Source organism: Nannobrachium achirus (genome assembly GCF_963921795.1).
Source record: "Nannobrachium achirus genome assembly, chromosome: 4".
Taxonomy (NCBI): domain Eukaryota; kingdom Metazoa; phylum Chordata; class Actinopteri; order Myctophiformes; family Myctophidae; genus Nannobrachium; species Nannobrachium achirus.
The window spans coordinates 76,418,175-76,435,152 of NC_137813.1; the positions used below are offsets into that span (position 1 = coordinate 76,418,175).

The 16,978-nt window shown below is 42.1% G+C and overlaps 1 protein-coding gene across 1 annotated transcript in view; it reads left to right on the forward strand.

Moving 5' to 3' along the window:
• Window positions 1-539: 539 nt before the first annotated feature.
• LOC308283196 (extracellular calcium-sensing receptor-like) overlaps window positions 540-16,978 on the forward strand; it is a gene marked incomplete at both ends in the record, with an annotated part of 46,578 nt that continues 30,139 nt past the window's right edge. Inside the window, 5 exons of the mRNA XM_080723574.1 lie at window positions 540-548; window positions 7,353-7,483; window positions 8,716-8,989; window positions 14,631-14,900; window positions 15,709-15,912. Of these exons, the coding sequence (XP_080579700.1) occupies window positions 540-548; window positions 7,353-7,483; window positions 8,716-8,989; window positions 14,631-14,900; window positions 15,709-15,912 (888 nt within the window). The remainder of the gene's footprint in view (window positions 549-7,352; window positions 7,484-8,715; window positions 8,990-14,630; window positions 14,901-15,708; window positions 15,913-16,978) is intronic.

Sequence of the window (16,978 nt, forward strand, 5' to 3'; positions counted from 1 at the left end):
AAGCGTGCACCGTGTACCTTGTAACAGTCCAGTTCCACGTCTTTAAAAAGAAAAAAGAAAAACACACGGCTACATCCGCAAGTCCGCGCGTAAAAGTAGTCCCAGCGGTGATCGTGTCCTTAAACTCCCGGGCTGTTCCAGCCCAACCGGCCGTCACGGATCGAATCCAACGACCCACACCGGTCGATTCACGGCACCGAGAGCCGTGTACGGCCCGACTCACTCCTTTGTAGGATAAAAAAACACGGCACCGTTCGGGTAGACCGCGCGCTAAACAGGCTAGGCCTAGAGGTCCATTGTTCACGGACGCTGACCAGCCGGTCAGAACAATGAAAAAAATAAAAACACGGATAAAAACACGTAAACACTAAAACAGAAATAAAAACAAAGACCACCCAGACAAATGCCCGGTCTGGCCCGTGTGAAGAAGGGTCGCACATAAGGAAAGAAACACGTAAGGGGAAGAAAAAAAGAAAAAGAAGGAAAAAACTGCGAGAGCTACTCTGGACACATCTGCCCTCGAGGAGCGACGCGTCAGGATGGTGAAGGTAGGTAGGTCGTTTTCAAAACTTTCCCCTGATGGGACTCCTTGGGACTTTTTTTCCCTCACTAAGGACATATTGAGGATACAAAATCAGTTGAGTTTGCTACTATTGCAATTTGTTTTAGGTTTAGCCTAATTTTGGCCTAAAATTACTGGACTAAGAGAAGAACGTTCAAATTTACTCAAACTTCAGAGTGCTCTGGTGTTGACATCATCACCTCAACGTTATCATTTTCATCTTTCAAAACTGATTCAATTACTCCCATGTATAAACATGTATAAATGATTTTCTGTTTAGGTGTATATGAAACGCAGCTTCTGACACTGAGCAGTCAGCGTGTGCCCTGGTACCTTGACCGCAGCAATATTCAAAGGGCGACATTGACCGCTCACAGTTTCTGAAGAGTACTCCAGCACTCTCTGAGTGTTTTATAAAATGCACACCTACTGGACATCACGTGACAAAATAGAGCAGATGTAAAAGCTGTGTTGCACCGTTTTGGGTGGTTAGCCTATAGATCTGATCTTTTTTGTCACAAGGCCCTCACTTGATAATAAATTAATCACATGATACAATTGTGCAGCAAGCAAGGAAAGTTTACAAAAAGCACATATAGCTTTCATATATTTGCGTTGCCTGCAAAGTGTCTTCACAAATATGTGGCTTTCGAACGATAGCTTCAATTATAAAAACCTACAACAATTCTATAAAATGCCTGTCATCGTAATTATGTCCAGTCTTGTCCCTGTCCAAATCAGGTTCTCCAATAGCATCTTCTGTTTTTTTCTTTTTAATTAAGTATACTGGAGTAAATGCCACATTGTACCACATTGTGGCCTGGAAATTTGGTATAATACGTTTGAATAGGTATTACCGTATTACGTTTAGAAATTAAATTTGTATGTGACAAATATTTGTTTGAAGTCTATTGTTTTTAATAAATGTAGCTGTAAAACCATATCATTCTCAATGTCTAAAGTTGGTGAATAGAGACATCTATCCTCATGCCCAGTGCCCATGGAGATGCCAGGTCCAGTGAACAGCTCCTATGCTCATAAATGTACAGCTGCAAGTCTGGGACACCTCCATGTCATAGGTCTGAACAAGACAGAGAAAAAAGAAACAAAATACACACATTTGTGATTAATGAATTATGTATATAAACACTGTGATCTTCCCATATTTATAATAGTACATACATCCTTTTACCACTACTCAATTAGGCATGCACCAATATGCATGCAGGACAGAGTGATGCAGCTTAATCTACATTAACTGATAAATGTAGGGATTTATTTTTCCTTCTCCACTACTGAACACACCCCTTACCTGACTGCCAGTAGTGTGAGGTTGGTTTGGTTTGAGGTTTAACTACATTCAAATAAGCATATCTTCTTCAAATATATTCAGATTTCAATGAATGACACATCATTTGAAAGCTTATATTCTGCTTTCATGATATGCAAAAAGCAGAAAAAAGACCAATGCAGACATAAGGACCTTTTTTCCAGCTCACATTTCTCACATTTTAGTAGTACAAATTTTCAAGTACAAATACCTTAAATACAGTACTTAAATGTACTTAGTTTATTTAGTTTATCTAATTTAGGTCGTTGACAGCTAACTTGTGGGGGTGGTTTAGCGTTGGGGGAGTGATTAGGGGTGTAGTTAAGTACCCTGTAGTAGTATTGACCCTCCCATTGTTCCTCCCATTTCTAGTCTGCAGAGGAGTCAAATTGTTTCTAGTTTTCAGAGGGCTTTTTAACACCTTTGTGTTTTATGGGTTGCTAGTTTAAAATGCCCATAACTTCTTCAAATATGTTCTAATTTCAACAAATGATACATCATATGAAAGCTCTTATTCTGTACAAAAATTAAAAATGATCAATGCAGACATAAGGCACAATGTACCAGACCTAGTCATTTGTGTCTGAATCTCACCCAGGGGCAGTCATTTCGCATGGTATTTTTTTTTTCTTTAAAATGTGATAAAGCCACAAAAGTATTTCATAAATATCAGGCTACATTTCACTTAAACGCCAGAGCTTAACTCTGCATGTAAATAAGACTTTTTTTGATTAATGTGAGAGATCGGGACATAATTCTGTTGGTCCTCCCAGCAATGTTTGTTTATTTTTAATCAAGCCTCAGTTTGTCAGCCCTTTGTAGTCAAATGCGGTAAAATCGGGACTCCATTACCTAGCGTTGCAAACCACAGTATTTATCCTGTTCATGTAGTGCCACGTATGTTCCAAATGAACCACGTTACGTTGTTATAATGATTTAATCTATTATTTATTTATTTATTATTGCGCTGTTCTGGCGCTGTTCTTCTTCTCGAGTTTGGAAAAAAAAAGGATCCGTTCCGTTTCCTGCCTGAGCCGGATGCGATGAGAGTCCTTTGTTGTCACTGCTTAGCATTGACTCAGTGTCATGATCGTAAACTATCTAGTTTTAACGTTCAGAGCGTTTTCTTTTTGGACAATAAAAACATTGACAGCCAGGGGAAAAAAATCCATGAAGGACACGGAATGCAATCGTTCACTCGCCGTTGGAAAATTGACTTATTAGACTATTCTGGATGACTGGCTGATGAGTGGCTAACGGCTAACGCTAACGTTAGTTAGCGCTAGCTGCAGGCTAACGCAGGCATGGTATACACAATTACACATGGAATAAAACGGCGACCCAACTCTATTGTTGCTCTTCTACAAGCTCACAACGCGAGGCGGTTAAGTCTGTCAGAACCGTCAGATTATCCTTCTGACTGAAGTTACACAAACACTGATTATGTTAGTTACATGAAGCACAGTTAGCACAGTTAGCCCGACCAATTTAGATAGGGCACGAGTTACGGTGTTGCGCACGTAGCTTCCCTTAGAGCAACGTGGACTGACGAAAACGGGTGCCCCATAGAACTTTGCCACTATAGGAAGAATCTTATTTACCTAAGTAAAAGTATATGCCCACGGCAATTTAGATATACTCTGTTACAAGTAGAAGTCCGGTATTAAATAAATATATATTTTAAAATAGCAGATCTACAAGCTCACAATGTGAGCTATTTTCAAATGGCCAAAATGTGTATAGGCTACAATAACAGCTGAAGTGGTTGTTTTGGACTATTAAAATCAAAATCTACAAAGCAATAACTAAAGTTTAAAACATACATAAACCACTTTAGCCCTGTTATACCAAGGCTATTTGAAAATAGCCGATCTACAAGCTCACAACACATTGCGGTGCGACGCGTTGTGAGCTTGTAGATCTGCTATTTTCAAACATTTTGTACTTTTACTTTTGGTACTTTAAGTACATTTGGATACCAATACTTTTGTACTTTTACTCAAGTACATTTTTAATTCTGGACTTTTACTTGTAAGGCTGCCCTCAGACCAAAATATGGTCAGCAGTGGATAAACTCTTCTGGTGCGCTGCTGGCAAAAAACGCAGAGAGCATATTCCGTCCCAAAGCCAGTGACGCCCCTGTCACTCACTTCCCACACCGCCTTCCCTCTCTGTAGCCTGTTACACTAGCGTAGCGATCCTCATCATATTTTACGTGTCAACTCTATAATGGACAGGCGAAGGGTACTCGCCCTTGCTTTATTGGAAGGGGAGATGCAACAAGCTAAAAAGAGAAGAGTTTGGGTGCACGAGACTCTTGATCAAAACAAAACATCTCCCAGTCCCTTCCTGATTCTCAGAATGTTACGCCTTCGACTCACCCGATTGGACAGGGGGGGAAACCAGAATCTGCGTGGAGAATTTCTTTGCTCCAGCATAAACGCAAGGTCTGCGCGGAGCGCAGATATCCTCCACTGACATGAAACCGCCGCCTTCTCATTGAAATGCATTGGCGGAACGCGGATTCCACTCTCGTAGGCATTTTGGTCTGAGCCCAGCCTAACAGAGTGATTCTACATTGCAGAATTGATACTTTTACTTAACTCTCCTACTGCCAGATTATTTATTTATTTATTGGGTCTGGTGCCATCAAAAAGCGGCTTACCTTTGCAATGTTATAGTAGATTGTTGGCCTTTTTTTTTTTTTTTTTTTTGACTCTTGACCTATTTGGCCTTTTTTGCATGCGCTTTCGCTGACCAGCCAGCAGAGGGGGGCGTAATGCCATTAATGTGGCCGCTTCCTCCTCCCATGGACTAGGAGCACACATTGGCAACAAAGCCCCTGGGCCAGAGATATCAACACGGAAGCGAAATGGTCTCCGTTGATGTAAACGCATAATGGATTTTTAAGAACATCACTGCTCGCCATGTGATTACAGTACACGGCGGCGGGACCCCTCATCAGCTTACAGACATCAAACCAAGGTACAAAAGAACGAGCCAAAGAACGTACAATTGGCGTTGAGGTTCTGTAAAAAATGGGGTGAACGGGAACGTTTACACCACTGTGTAAACGTTTGTGTTCTCATGCCAATAAAGCTTCTTTGAATTGAAGATTGAATTGAAGATTGCTCCCCATGTGGCGGAGTCAGGTCATTGCAGGTTAGAAATGTATTTAAAACTTCTCAAAAGTACTATTTCAGCATGGCATAATTCTATAAGCCATATCTTCAAAACTGTTGGGTCAATCTCCACAACCAATATATCATTTTGTAGCTATGATCCCCAGCTTTCAAATGAAATGAAAACATGAAAATGAAAAAAAAAAAAAAATCAATTACTAGCCGCCAGCTGTGCTGGGACACATTTTATCTCCCTAAGGCCCCAGACTACTCCTTCGAAACATGGAAAACATGTTTTGTCAACAATAATATTAGCTGAACAAAAACATCAAACAAAGAAGGCAATACAGGTCAACATAATACATACAGGTATAAGATTAAATAGTATTGTCACCACTAAGACGCCATCTGTCTTGGCCATCTGTCTTGGCCATATATGGATTCTGTCGTCTGACATACATACAATCACTTTTATGCCCATATATGGAGATCCCTGATCTGAGTATCTGACATCACTGTGATGGCACCTGTGATGTCACAGTGACGTGTCAGCCTTTTATGCCCATATATGGAGATCTCTGCTCTGAGTATCTGACATCTCTATGATGTCACAGTGATGTGTCAGGGGAACCACAGTGTCAGGCGTTATAGACAGAGATACGGTCAAGCTGTGACAAGCTGTGACGGTTCACAGACTAAACTGTGACCTACGGTCGCAACAAGGTGTGAACCTGTACATCCCCCATAATGTAATCACACTTATAACCAATATTATAATCTAAAACATAGTAGTATAATAGAATGACAGGCTATAAAAAGCAAACATACATTTAAACAGTAGAGTTGCTAACCTGCCAATTGCTTATGTAATCCTGGGCTCTGCTCTCCCTCTGCTGCGCCTGGGGAGACAACGGACTGACCTCATGCTTCCTTCAATGCATGAGTAGTCCAAGTTGTTTCTTTTCACCTGACAGGGGGGATTTCCCCGGGGATGGACGTAGCGCGTGGAAGGAACACGTTATTCCTACCAGATCCTTCCCCCTCCATCAAGCGCCCCGGCTGGCCAGGGGGAGGCATTATTGAGACCAGGATTACAGCATGTATTTGTGAGGGTATCAACCCTAGGAGACACGGGGAGAACATGCAAACTCCACACAGAAAGGCCCTATCGCCGACCCCACCTAGGGTATGGGCACTGATGATGCGGAGGGAGAAACACGCCCCCAGCACCCACAGCGTCCCCCGGCGAGAATCGAACCCAGGACTTTCTAGCTGTGAGGCGAAGCGCTAACCACTGCGCCACCGTGCCCCCCCCACAGACACTTTCAAACGAGACAGGCAGTGATGCACAAGCAAGCAAGGTGTTAACCATGACGGTGGACAGCGGACATATGTACACCAGTGCAACATTACCACTTATCGCGGGGGGCACCAGACAGACAGTTGTGCGTCGGGCACCAAAATGGGTTGTAGCGGCCCTGCACACGGCGCTCAGCTTTAGTGTCATACACCTGTTTCATCTTATCCTGAACTGATGCTAACTTTTCTTTAGCCATCAACCCAGCTGTGTAGAGCCGATGACGAAAACCATTAAAGTCAATCACATTTTTGGGCGGCTGTGCCTCTATCCAATCCCCAGACAGCACAGCCAACAGCACAGCCAATGGACCTCTTACTGTATGAGCAAAGACTAAGCAATGTATGAGCAAAGGTTTGGGCTGAACCTGCGTTACCTCCCTAGCAGCAAGCATTAGCCACGGCAGACCTTCTTCCCAATCTTTACCTAACTCAGTGCAATAGGCCTGCAGGAGACCTTTCAGAGTTTTGATAAATGCCGAAACATCCCTCTTCATACAAGGCCAAAACAAATGCCTAAGTAGCCTATCGTAGGTTTTTCTGACACCAGCATGTCCAGATTCATTATGAGCTACTTTTAACACAATACATAATGTATGTGTGACCTAAATTGGGGTGAATAGTTGTCAATGTAGCCCTGGTGAGGGCTACACACCCACGCACACGCACGCACACACAGATAATTGTTTACTATTTTCATATGAAAGTATATTGCTAAGCCCTGCCCCTGCTTCTGCCTCCGCTCAGATGGGTGCCGTGAAAGATTACGTAATGCCATGAGGTGGCACAGGGGGGACATGGCACAGCGCTGCATATAAAACTTAACAACTGGCCAAAGGATTAGAAAAGGGGGGAGGGTGTAAGACAGAGGAGGGCAGTCATGAGGGCTTCTCTAGACCCGTACCTGCTTTCATACCTGATGTTGTTGTGTGCCATCTATCCCTTGTCTGTCTCATCTCCCTCGTCTTCTTGTGAGTTACAGGCACCGTTCCATCTCAACAGAATCCACAAGCCCGGGGACTTGGTTCTGGGCGCTGTGTTTGAGATCCACCTCTCCTCCGTCTTCCCTGATCTGTCCTTCACCTCCGAACAACAGGACCCCATTTGCTATGGGTGAGTGTCAGTGGTGTAAAGCAGGGGTTCCCAAACCTTTTTGTCTCAGGGCACCCCATAAATATTTTTTTAATCCGAGGCACCCCTACATTATAATTTTCACTCCCAGCACCTTATATGTATAGCATATCGGTTTTGGACATTTTGGACTAACCCTGTCCAAAACCGTTTGTTTTGTATTTATCATCTATAAAATGTACTAAACTAGTGAAAACAGCAGATCTACAAGCACACAACGCCTCGCATCGTTGTGTGCTTGTAGATCAGCTGTTTTCACTAGTTTTGTGCGACGGTCTTGTATGATGAAGCAGGGCTTTGCTTTACCAAAAGACGTACACATTTGAAACTTGGAGATACGAAGTTTCTGCCTGACACGGCTGACAGTGACGATATTTCAGTGATTATGTTGGGAGGGAAATGTTGAGATAAAAGCCATTTTGGTTAGAACTGACTGAAAATAACTTTGTACTTCAAGTTTAAAATGATACTAAATATTTTTTCAAATGTCCAAATAAATAAGTACAGAGTGAAAGGTCGACTTTATTAAGACAGTTCAAGTGGTTAAATATCTGAAAACACAAATTGACATGAATCCAAAATACACTGATGATTGTGCTGTCAAACGAAGGTTGTGGGGGTCCCTGCTTCATCTCTCTCTCAACTAAGGGGTCCTTGGCCTGAAAACGTTGAAGACCCCTGTATTATAAGGTTGCATAGGAAAAGGTACAGTTTCATGACAGTACAGTTCACTGGTACACGGTCAACTACAAGGAGATCCTAGTAAGCTCTACGGCTTGTTTACACAGGAACCACGTCATGTATCTCATATAACAGTGAAAGACAGACATATAGAACACAGTACTATGCATATAGGATATCACCAATAACAAAAAGAAAACAAAAGAAGTAGTTATAAAAAATAAATACATAAAACAAATACAAGATATTTACAGTGGAAAAGGGGAGGTAAGAATGAGCTTAGTCTATTAGGTTTTGAGTAGCAGCCACCTGTAGGTGACTTTTCAGACCGATTTTGAAGGAAGTTAGGGATTTACGCTCCTTTAAGGCTTTCGGTAGGGCGAATTGACCACATGTTAGTGGTATAGCTGGAGAACGAATTTGAACCTTTTTTTTTTTGTCAGTTCTAAAGTTGTTATTATATTTCCAATAAAATATCTATGCATGGTTACAGTGGGGCTTTTGTCTGTTAGTTTCAACATTGACGCGTTCAGGTGGGCCCAGACCATGGCTTTTGCCATCACAGAGATCAACAGGAACCCCAGTCTACTACCCAATGTCACTCTGGGGTACATTCTCTATGACACCTGTTTCACACTTGGACTTGCGTTCCGTGCAGCCTTGTCACTGATCAGTGGGAGGGAGGAGCAGTTTCAGTTGGATGAGAGCTGCTTCGGGTCTCCTCCGGTGCCCGGAATTGTGGGCGCTGATTCCTCAGCGAACTCCATCGCCATCTCTAGTGTATTAGGTTTGTACAGAGTGCCCATGGTAAGTTTCCTACCCGAACGCCCTTCTGCCATCACCTATTTGATATTATTCCTAATTCTGGTGATTTGGTCATTTATCCAAATGGGAGCGTGTCGATATTGCGACAAAACATTTGTTCGAGGTTCCATTTGTTCGACACGGGTGAATGTTAACCTGGTGAAATGTTAACCTGGTGAAATGCTAGCCTGCCGACGCTGGTGAATGCTAACCTGGTGAATTTTAACCACTATGCCTAAACCTAACCCTAACCTCAGTAAAACTATGCCTAAACTTATCCCAAACCCTAACCCTAACCTCAGTGAAACTAAGCCTAAACCTAACCCTAACACTAACCCTTAGTCGAACTATTGAAAGTTAGAAATATTGAGATTTCCCCTATACAAATATGTGACGTACAATGTGTGTCGTTGCTGTGGGGTGGAAACCAATGTCTAAAAACGTCTACCTTTAAGGATTAAGGACAAAGGAATAATAAAACAATAGCCGATCTACAAGCTCAAAACGTTGAGCTCGTAGATCGGCTATTCTGTGCTACTTTTGTGTGTGGTATGAAGTGGGGAGGTAATTTGCCAAAGAAAGAAAAGAAAGAAACATGCATGTAGCCTATGCATGTACAGTATATATGCATGTACAGTATGTATGTATGTATGTATGTATATATATATATATATATATATATATATATATATATATATATATATATATATATCAGAGATTGCGTTAGACCGGAAATTGCCGGATTTGACCGATTTATAATGACAAAGACCGGAAAATATAAACCTCATCGGACATAAGGACCGATTGAAAATGACACGGCAGTTCACCGCAAATCTCTCTCTCTCTCTCTCTCTCTCTCTCTCTTTCTCAATGTCTCTCTCTCTCTCTCTCTCTCCCTCATCACTCTCTCTCACATGCACGTCTGGTTGCACAAACACACACGGGTTAAGTTACACTTTTCCTGTTAATAATAACCTGTGTGAAATAAGCTGCATTGGGAGGTAAACGGGAGACACTTTATTGTGAAGGTAAGACAGGAAATGATAGTTGTTGCTGGGTAGGCCTAGTTGTCGGTTTGTTATGTTGTCGCTATGCTCTCTATGAGCTGCCTTGGTTTTGGAATATGAGCGCGCAGTTTAAGTTATAGTACATGAATGGACAGTCAAAATAAGTTGTATTATCAGAACTGTTTAGCCTAAACATTAATTTGCGAACGGGGCGCTGGGGGAGAGAGAAGACAGCAGTCCATTTCAGCGTCATTTTGCAATGCGCACTGTGAACCCATGGGAATTATGGAAGGCACGCAGGACAACTACAACCCATATAAGACAAACTTTATACACTCGATTGAAGTTCTTTATGAGGAGATGTTATGGAAACTGTACAAGATCACCACCAAAGCCTTTTCAACCTTCCCAAAGTTGCATAACAGAGATGCAGGATGATCGTGACCACTCGACCATACTAGTGAGTAGTCTATAATTGATTCCTTTCTGGCCAGATTAATCTATCAACCTATGAAACATTGCGCAGACCCCACTTTCAGACTATTTCTCATTATTCTGTACATTATTATGTGTTGGCCTGAAATATGATGCAGAACAGAAACAACTTGTTATGAAACCATGCAGTATCTGTGCAAACACACAGCCTGCGTGAGTAGTCCAATATAATCAATTTCCTTATGCAAGATGATCGATCATCATCAAAACATACAGCTTCGGAAGCTGTATGTTTTTTGTACAGCCTACTACTCCTTTACATTCAATTAGTTCAGTCCCAACTATACAGCAGGACTTAAACTGTTGTTATTGGCTATGTTTTTGCACCTGCTTGTCATCCATGCATTCAAATTATTATGTCCGGTATTTTTATCAGATGTCCGATAAATTTTAATCATGCCGGTCACGATGACCGGCTGTTAAAAATCCTAGCGCAACCTCTGATATATATATATATATATATATATATATATATATATATATGTATGTATTTGGTTGAGTGAGTGGAGCATTCAGCATCTCTTAGAGTCTGTCCTTGCCCCACTCACATGCATGCTTTGCTTGCAGGGGATATTAAAGAGGTTTATGTGCCTTTTTCCAGATAAGTTACTATTCCATGTGCTCCATCTTCAAAGACTCAGCCACAAGTTTGGATAACTATGCTGACACTGTCACCAGCTATGTTAAATTCTGTGTGGATAATTGCATCCCAGCGCGAACCGTTCGCTCCTATCCCAACGAGAAGCCGTGGATGAACCAGGATACTCGTCTGAAGTTGAGGGAGCGCCGAGCCGCTTTTCAATCTGGGGACGAGGAACGGTACAAAAAATCCAGATACGACCTGAGGAGGGCGATCAGAGACGCTAAGAGACAATATAGGGACAAACTGGAGAACAACTATAGTGGCTGTGACGCACGGCGTATGTGGAGAGGGCTGCAGGCGATTACGGATTACAAACCGAAGCCGGCTGTTATTAACACCTCGGACTCTCTACCGGACGAATTGAATAACTTTTTCGCCCGCTTTGAATCTCACAACACGGACCCAGTTACACCGGTGCGGGGTACACCCGGTGCGGTGGAGCTGCAGGTGACACAACGAGATGTGAGTAAAACTTTTAAAAGCGTTGGGACTCATAAGGCGGCCGGTCCTGATGGGATTGCCTCACGTGTCCTTAAGTTGTGTTTTGACCAGCTTTCGGGAGTCTTTACTGACATTTTCAATATGTCCCTGTCATTGTGTGTGGTACCGTTGTGTTTCAAGGAAACCATAATTGTACCCATAGCAAAGAAAAAACCTGTCACCTGTCTTAATGATTATCGCCCTGTGGCTTTGACCTCTGTTCTTATGAAGTGTCTGGAAAAAATGGTTATATCACATATAACGCACATTATCCCTGCCAATACTGATCCATTACAGTTTGCATACTGTGCTAATAGATCAGTCGATGATGCTATTTCTCTCGCACTACACATTGCCTTGAAACATCTGGAGAATAAGAACTCTTATGTCAGACTACTCTTCATAGATTATAGCTCTGCCTTTAACACGATTGTACCATCTAAGCTTGTGTTGAAACTCAGGGGTCTTGGTCTGGGCAGTAGTATCTGCAACTGGCTGTTTGACTTTTTGACAGGCAGGCCACAATCTGTACGAATAGGGAACAAGCATTCATCTAAGATATTGACCAGGACTGGAGCGCCCCAGGGCTGTTGCCTCAGTCCCTTGTTGTATAGTCTGTTCACCTATGACTGTGTTGCCAGGTGTGGAAATAATTCTATTCTCAAATTTGCAGATGACACCACGGTTATAGGACTAATATCCAACGATGATGAGAGGGCCTATAGGAGGGAAATTGAAGAGCTAACCCTATGGTGCCAGAATAACAATCTCTCTCTAAATGTTAGTAAAACAAAAGAGATCATCGTTGACTTTAGGAAATCTGAAGTCAATCACAGTCCCGTAACCATAAATGGTTCACCTGTAGACATAGTGGACAGTTTCAAATTCCTGGGTGTTCACATAACAAACTCACTCACATGGTCTCAAAACAGCGAAGGTATCCTTAAGAAAGCGCAGCAGCGATTGTACTTTCTGCGGCGCCTCAGGAGATTTGGCCTAAGCACCAAGGCTCTTGTTAATTTCTATCGCTGTACCATAGAAAGTGTATTGACAGGATGCATAACAGTGTGGTTTGGTAACGTGACTGCTCAAGACAGTAAACAGTTACAGAGAATTGTGAAGAGAGCTGCCAAAATCATTGGCACAGAATTACCACAGCTACACACAATCTATAACACACGCTGTAAGAAAAAGACAGAGAACATCTTAAAGGACAGCTGTCATCCCGCCCATTCCCTGTTCTATCTCCTCCCTTCAAAAAAACGTTACCAGAGCATCAAATCTCACACCACCCGTTTCAGTAATAGTTTTTATGCTCAAGCAATCAGGTTGCTTAACGAAGAGATGGAAGCGAGACGTAGGTAGTCATGTGCAATATACGCAGTTTTTAAACTGTACACTGTCACACTGTATGGTTGTTTTGTTGTTTTTTGGGTTGTCCTGGGTGACCTGTTGTTGTCGTATTGTTTTGTGTGCAATAAGGCTGAGAGTGCTCTTGGCACAAGCATTTCATTGTTTGTCTGTACTTGTATGGATACGCATTTGACTAATAAACCGAACCTGAACCTGAACCTGAATCCTGTCTGAGTGACCAGAACCAGTACCCTTCCTTCTTCAGAACAATCATAAGTAACACCATCCAGGTGAACTTCTAAAAGTAATACATGTTCCACACACTTGAGAAGTACCTCCCTCTAGTGAGTGTAATTGATATTGCATGTCACCTCTCATTTGCTTATGTGTGTGTGTGTGTGTGTATTAGATAGATAGATAGATAGATAGATAGATAGATAGATAGATACCTTTATTATCCCAAGGGGGAAATGCAGTTGTCCAGTAGAAGCACAGCAGTATACAGTTATTTACAAAGTTACAGAGACGTAAGAAAAGATAGATAAGAGGGGAAAAAAACTAAAACAAAGACAAGAGCAGTACAGTACCAATAAAGAGAAGGTGCATCAATAGAGGGGGCGAATAAGAGCCTAAGGTCTCTGTTGACCGCATCAATAGAGAATTATTAGACCTTTACATTGTGTAATCCGTGTTATAGATTCACTGATTTAGATCAGTGGTGCTCAACCTTTTCAGGCTGCGACCCCCAAAATAATCATAAACCCATTTAGGCCTAACCTATAGTTAGGCCTAAATCAGAAATTGGCCTACAAAAACAAATATGTTGCTACATACTGTGTGTACATGTACTGTAAGCCCCTCCCATACATTAAAATGTGTTCCCAATTCTAACTGGGGACATCACATTATGTATAACACGGTTATATTGTGAAAATAGCAGATCTGGTTGATTGATTGATTGAAACCTTTATTTATTCTCGAAAAGAGCATTGAGGTTCACCCTCATTTGCAATACTGACGAGATTACACACAGAAGGATCAACAATAAAGACATTCAAATATACAGCAACAACAGAAAATAAAATGAAACATCATAGGAAATTAGTAGGTCTACATGCTCACAAAGCCTTATTTTCTAATTTTATTCCTTTAATATTTGACCAATTTGGCCAATGTTTAATTTGTCATTTTAGAGGTATTAAAAAGTCCTTAAATTGTTACTTGTGTGTGCAGATACCCTCTATACACTTTAACTTTATGTTGGTTTGTTTACTGTTGAGTGAGCACAGATGATTGCCGACCCACCAGTTTAGAACCACTGACTATTGATCCGGATCCCGCAGGGGAAATTCAGTTCACCAATCATTTTGTTCTAATTTGCTTTGTAGTTAGTGATTTAATAACAGAATAATCAACGCAGATAGTCATAGATTACATTTGTTAATTTAATGTAAGAAGTACATTTACATTTCATGTATTTCATGTTCATGATTCACTGAGATACTGGATGGCTTGGTTCTAGGCTTAACATAATTGTTATAAATATTTTTGTAAAAGTCTATGAAAAACGAATGGGAGATTTTTAGTGGCACCAGTAAACCACTTCCACTGCGATGCTCTATTGACGCCTCTGCTCTTATCCCTCTATTCTTTACCAATCATGCAGGTGCGCGCTATGCTCCAGATCATGAGGCGGTTCGGGTGGACCTGGGCAGGGCTGCTGAACAGCGACGATGCCTATGGCCGTGACGCGGCCCAGATCTTCCAGTCGGAGCTGGCCCGGTCTGGTTTCGGTTGCCTGGCGTATTTGGAGGTCATGCCCTGGGACAACGACCCGGCCGAAATCCGGAGGATCGTCTCTGTGATGAAGAAATCCACGGCTCACGTGGTCGTTGTGATTGTGTACGGGATCCGTATGATCAAACTCATGGACGAGGTTTGGGGGCTATGATCCACGTTTATAATTATTTCATACTTTAGCTGTTGACAAATAGCAGATCTACAGAGTGCAACAAAATTAGCACCGCCTTTGATTGTTCCATGCTATGTTGACATCATGGACAGTACGGCCTTTGATAGGCTGTTCAAACTCATACGAGCTGAATATTACCTTTGATCTTAGATAGTAACCACACTTGCACAGATTGTGGTTATTGTCACAGTTCCTAGGTAACACATAGCTCACCTAAGCTAAACGTGTTTAACAAAAAAAATTGTACCGTTCACAGCCTTTGATTGGTCCATGCTATTTTGACGTCATGGACAGTACAGCCTTTGATAGGCTGTTCAAACTCATACAAGCTGAATATTACCCTTGTTCTGATAATGCTTAAATGGGTTAATGTTATTTTGTTATTGCAACACGCTATTATGTCATGCTACCCTGAAACGCAGTTGTACAACTGCTGAGACACACACACACACACACACACACACACACACACACACACACACACACACACACACACACACACACACACACACAAACACCCACACACACACACACACACACACACACACACACACACACACACACACACACACACACACACACACACTGACCTCCAACAGTTGGCACGAAAGCACCACATGAAGAGACCACTGTCACAGCTCATCAAACAAATTGTTTAACCGAACGGTGTCTGTGTATGTGTGTGTGTGTGTTGGGGGAAATTGCTACTCGCGCTGGCGTGTTACTTGTTATTACTATTCTAGTAGTTGTTGTTGTTGATCACAATCAACAGGTGGTAAGGCAGAAGGTGACAGGTCTCCAGTGGATAGCCGACGTGGGCTGGATAGCAGACCCCAACCTCCAGACCCCTCGCTACATGCCCTACCTGAGAGGCACCCTGGGAATTGCGGTCCGCCGTGGAGAGATACCGGGCTTCAAGGACTTCTTGTTAGAAATCCATCCTGAAAATGACCTCGACAGCCACAGAAATATCATCGTATAAAAAAGTCTTTTTGGATTTCAATGTTCAAGATGATCTTTCATGGGTCGCGTTAGTCCAGTAATTGCCAGTTTGTTTTATGATAAATACCGAAAAATATGAATCTCTGTGGACATCCTGACCAGTTGATAATGACATGGCACCTCATTATAATGATTGTCACCACAAATCAGGCACATTTCAAATCTGTTTCTTAAGCTCTCTCTCTCTCTCTCTCTCTCTCTCTCTTTCTCCCCGTCTTTCTCACACAAATGGGCGCGTAGCGCAATTCAAAGATCCTGTTGTTTCAAGGTCTCAGTAGCTAACCTGCGGACGCTGGTGAAAGCTAATCTGCAGACGCTGGTGAATGCTAACCAGGTGAATGCGAACCCTAAGCCTAAACACTAACCCTAACCCTAACCCTAACCCTAACCAGACTGCTGGGACCTCGAAACGACACGCACGCTGTTGAGTTACACCTATTCTCTGTTAATTATAATCTGTTGAAAATGTGGATGGGACACACTTTATTGTGAAGGTAAGACCAGAACAAGAGAGTTGTTTCCCGCGAAGTTGTCACAGTCAAAATGTACCCGTCCCGGTTTTTATAAAGTAGTGTATTGATCATCAGTCAAATCAAGTTGTATAATTACAGGTTAGAAGAATACATCATAGGCACTTTCAAACTGTAAAGTTGGCAAGTTGTCCTACCACAAATGAACAACAATGCACACACATTTGAAGATGATCACGGCCATCCGTTCAAAGCACTTCCTGACTATCCAAGTCAGTGCTATTGGACGGTAGTCATTCAGGCATGAACACTCTTAGGGAAAGGGATGTTTGTGGCAGATTGTAGTTGTTTCTTCTTTCTGGTGCAAACGATAATTTAGCGTTTAAAGGCAGCAGAAACTCTGTCGGTCCGCGCGAAAAACAAACTTCTATGCACACTATCCACACTACTAAGACTGTCGCATCCATGTGAAACAATATATATTCATAAATGTGGACACGTTAAACATTACCACTTGAACACAAAAAATTGGAGACTACAAGATTCTAACAAATGTTTAATCAACTTACC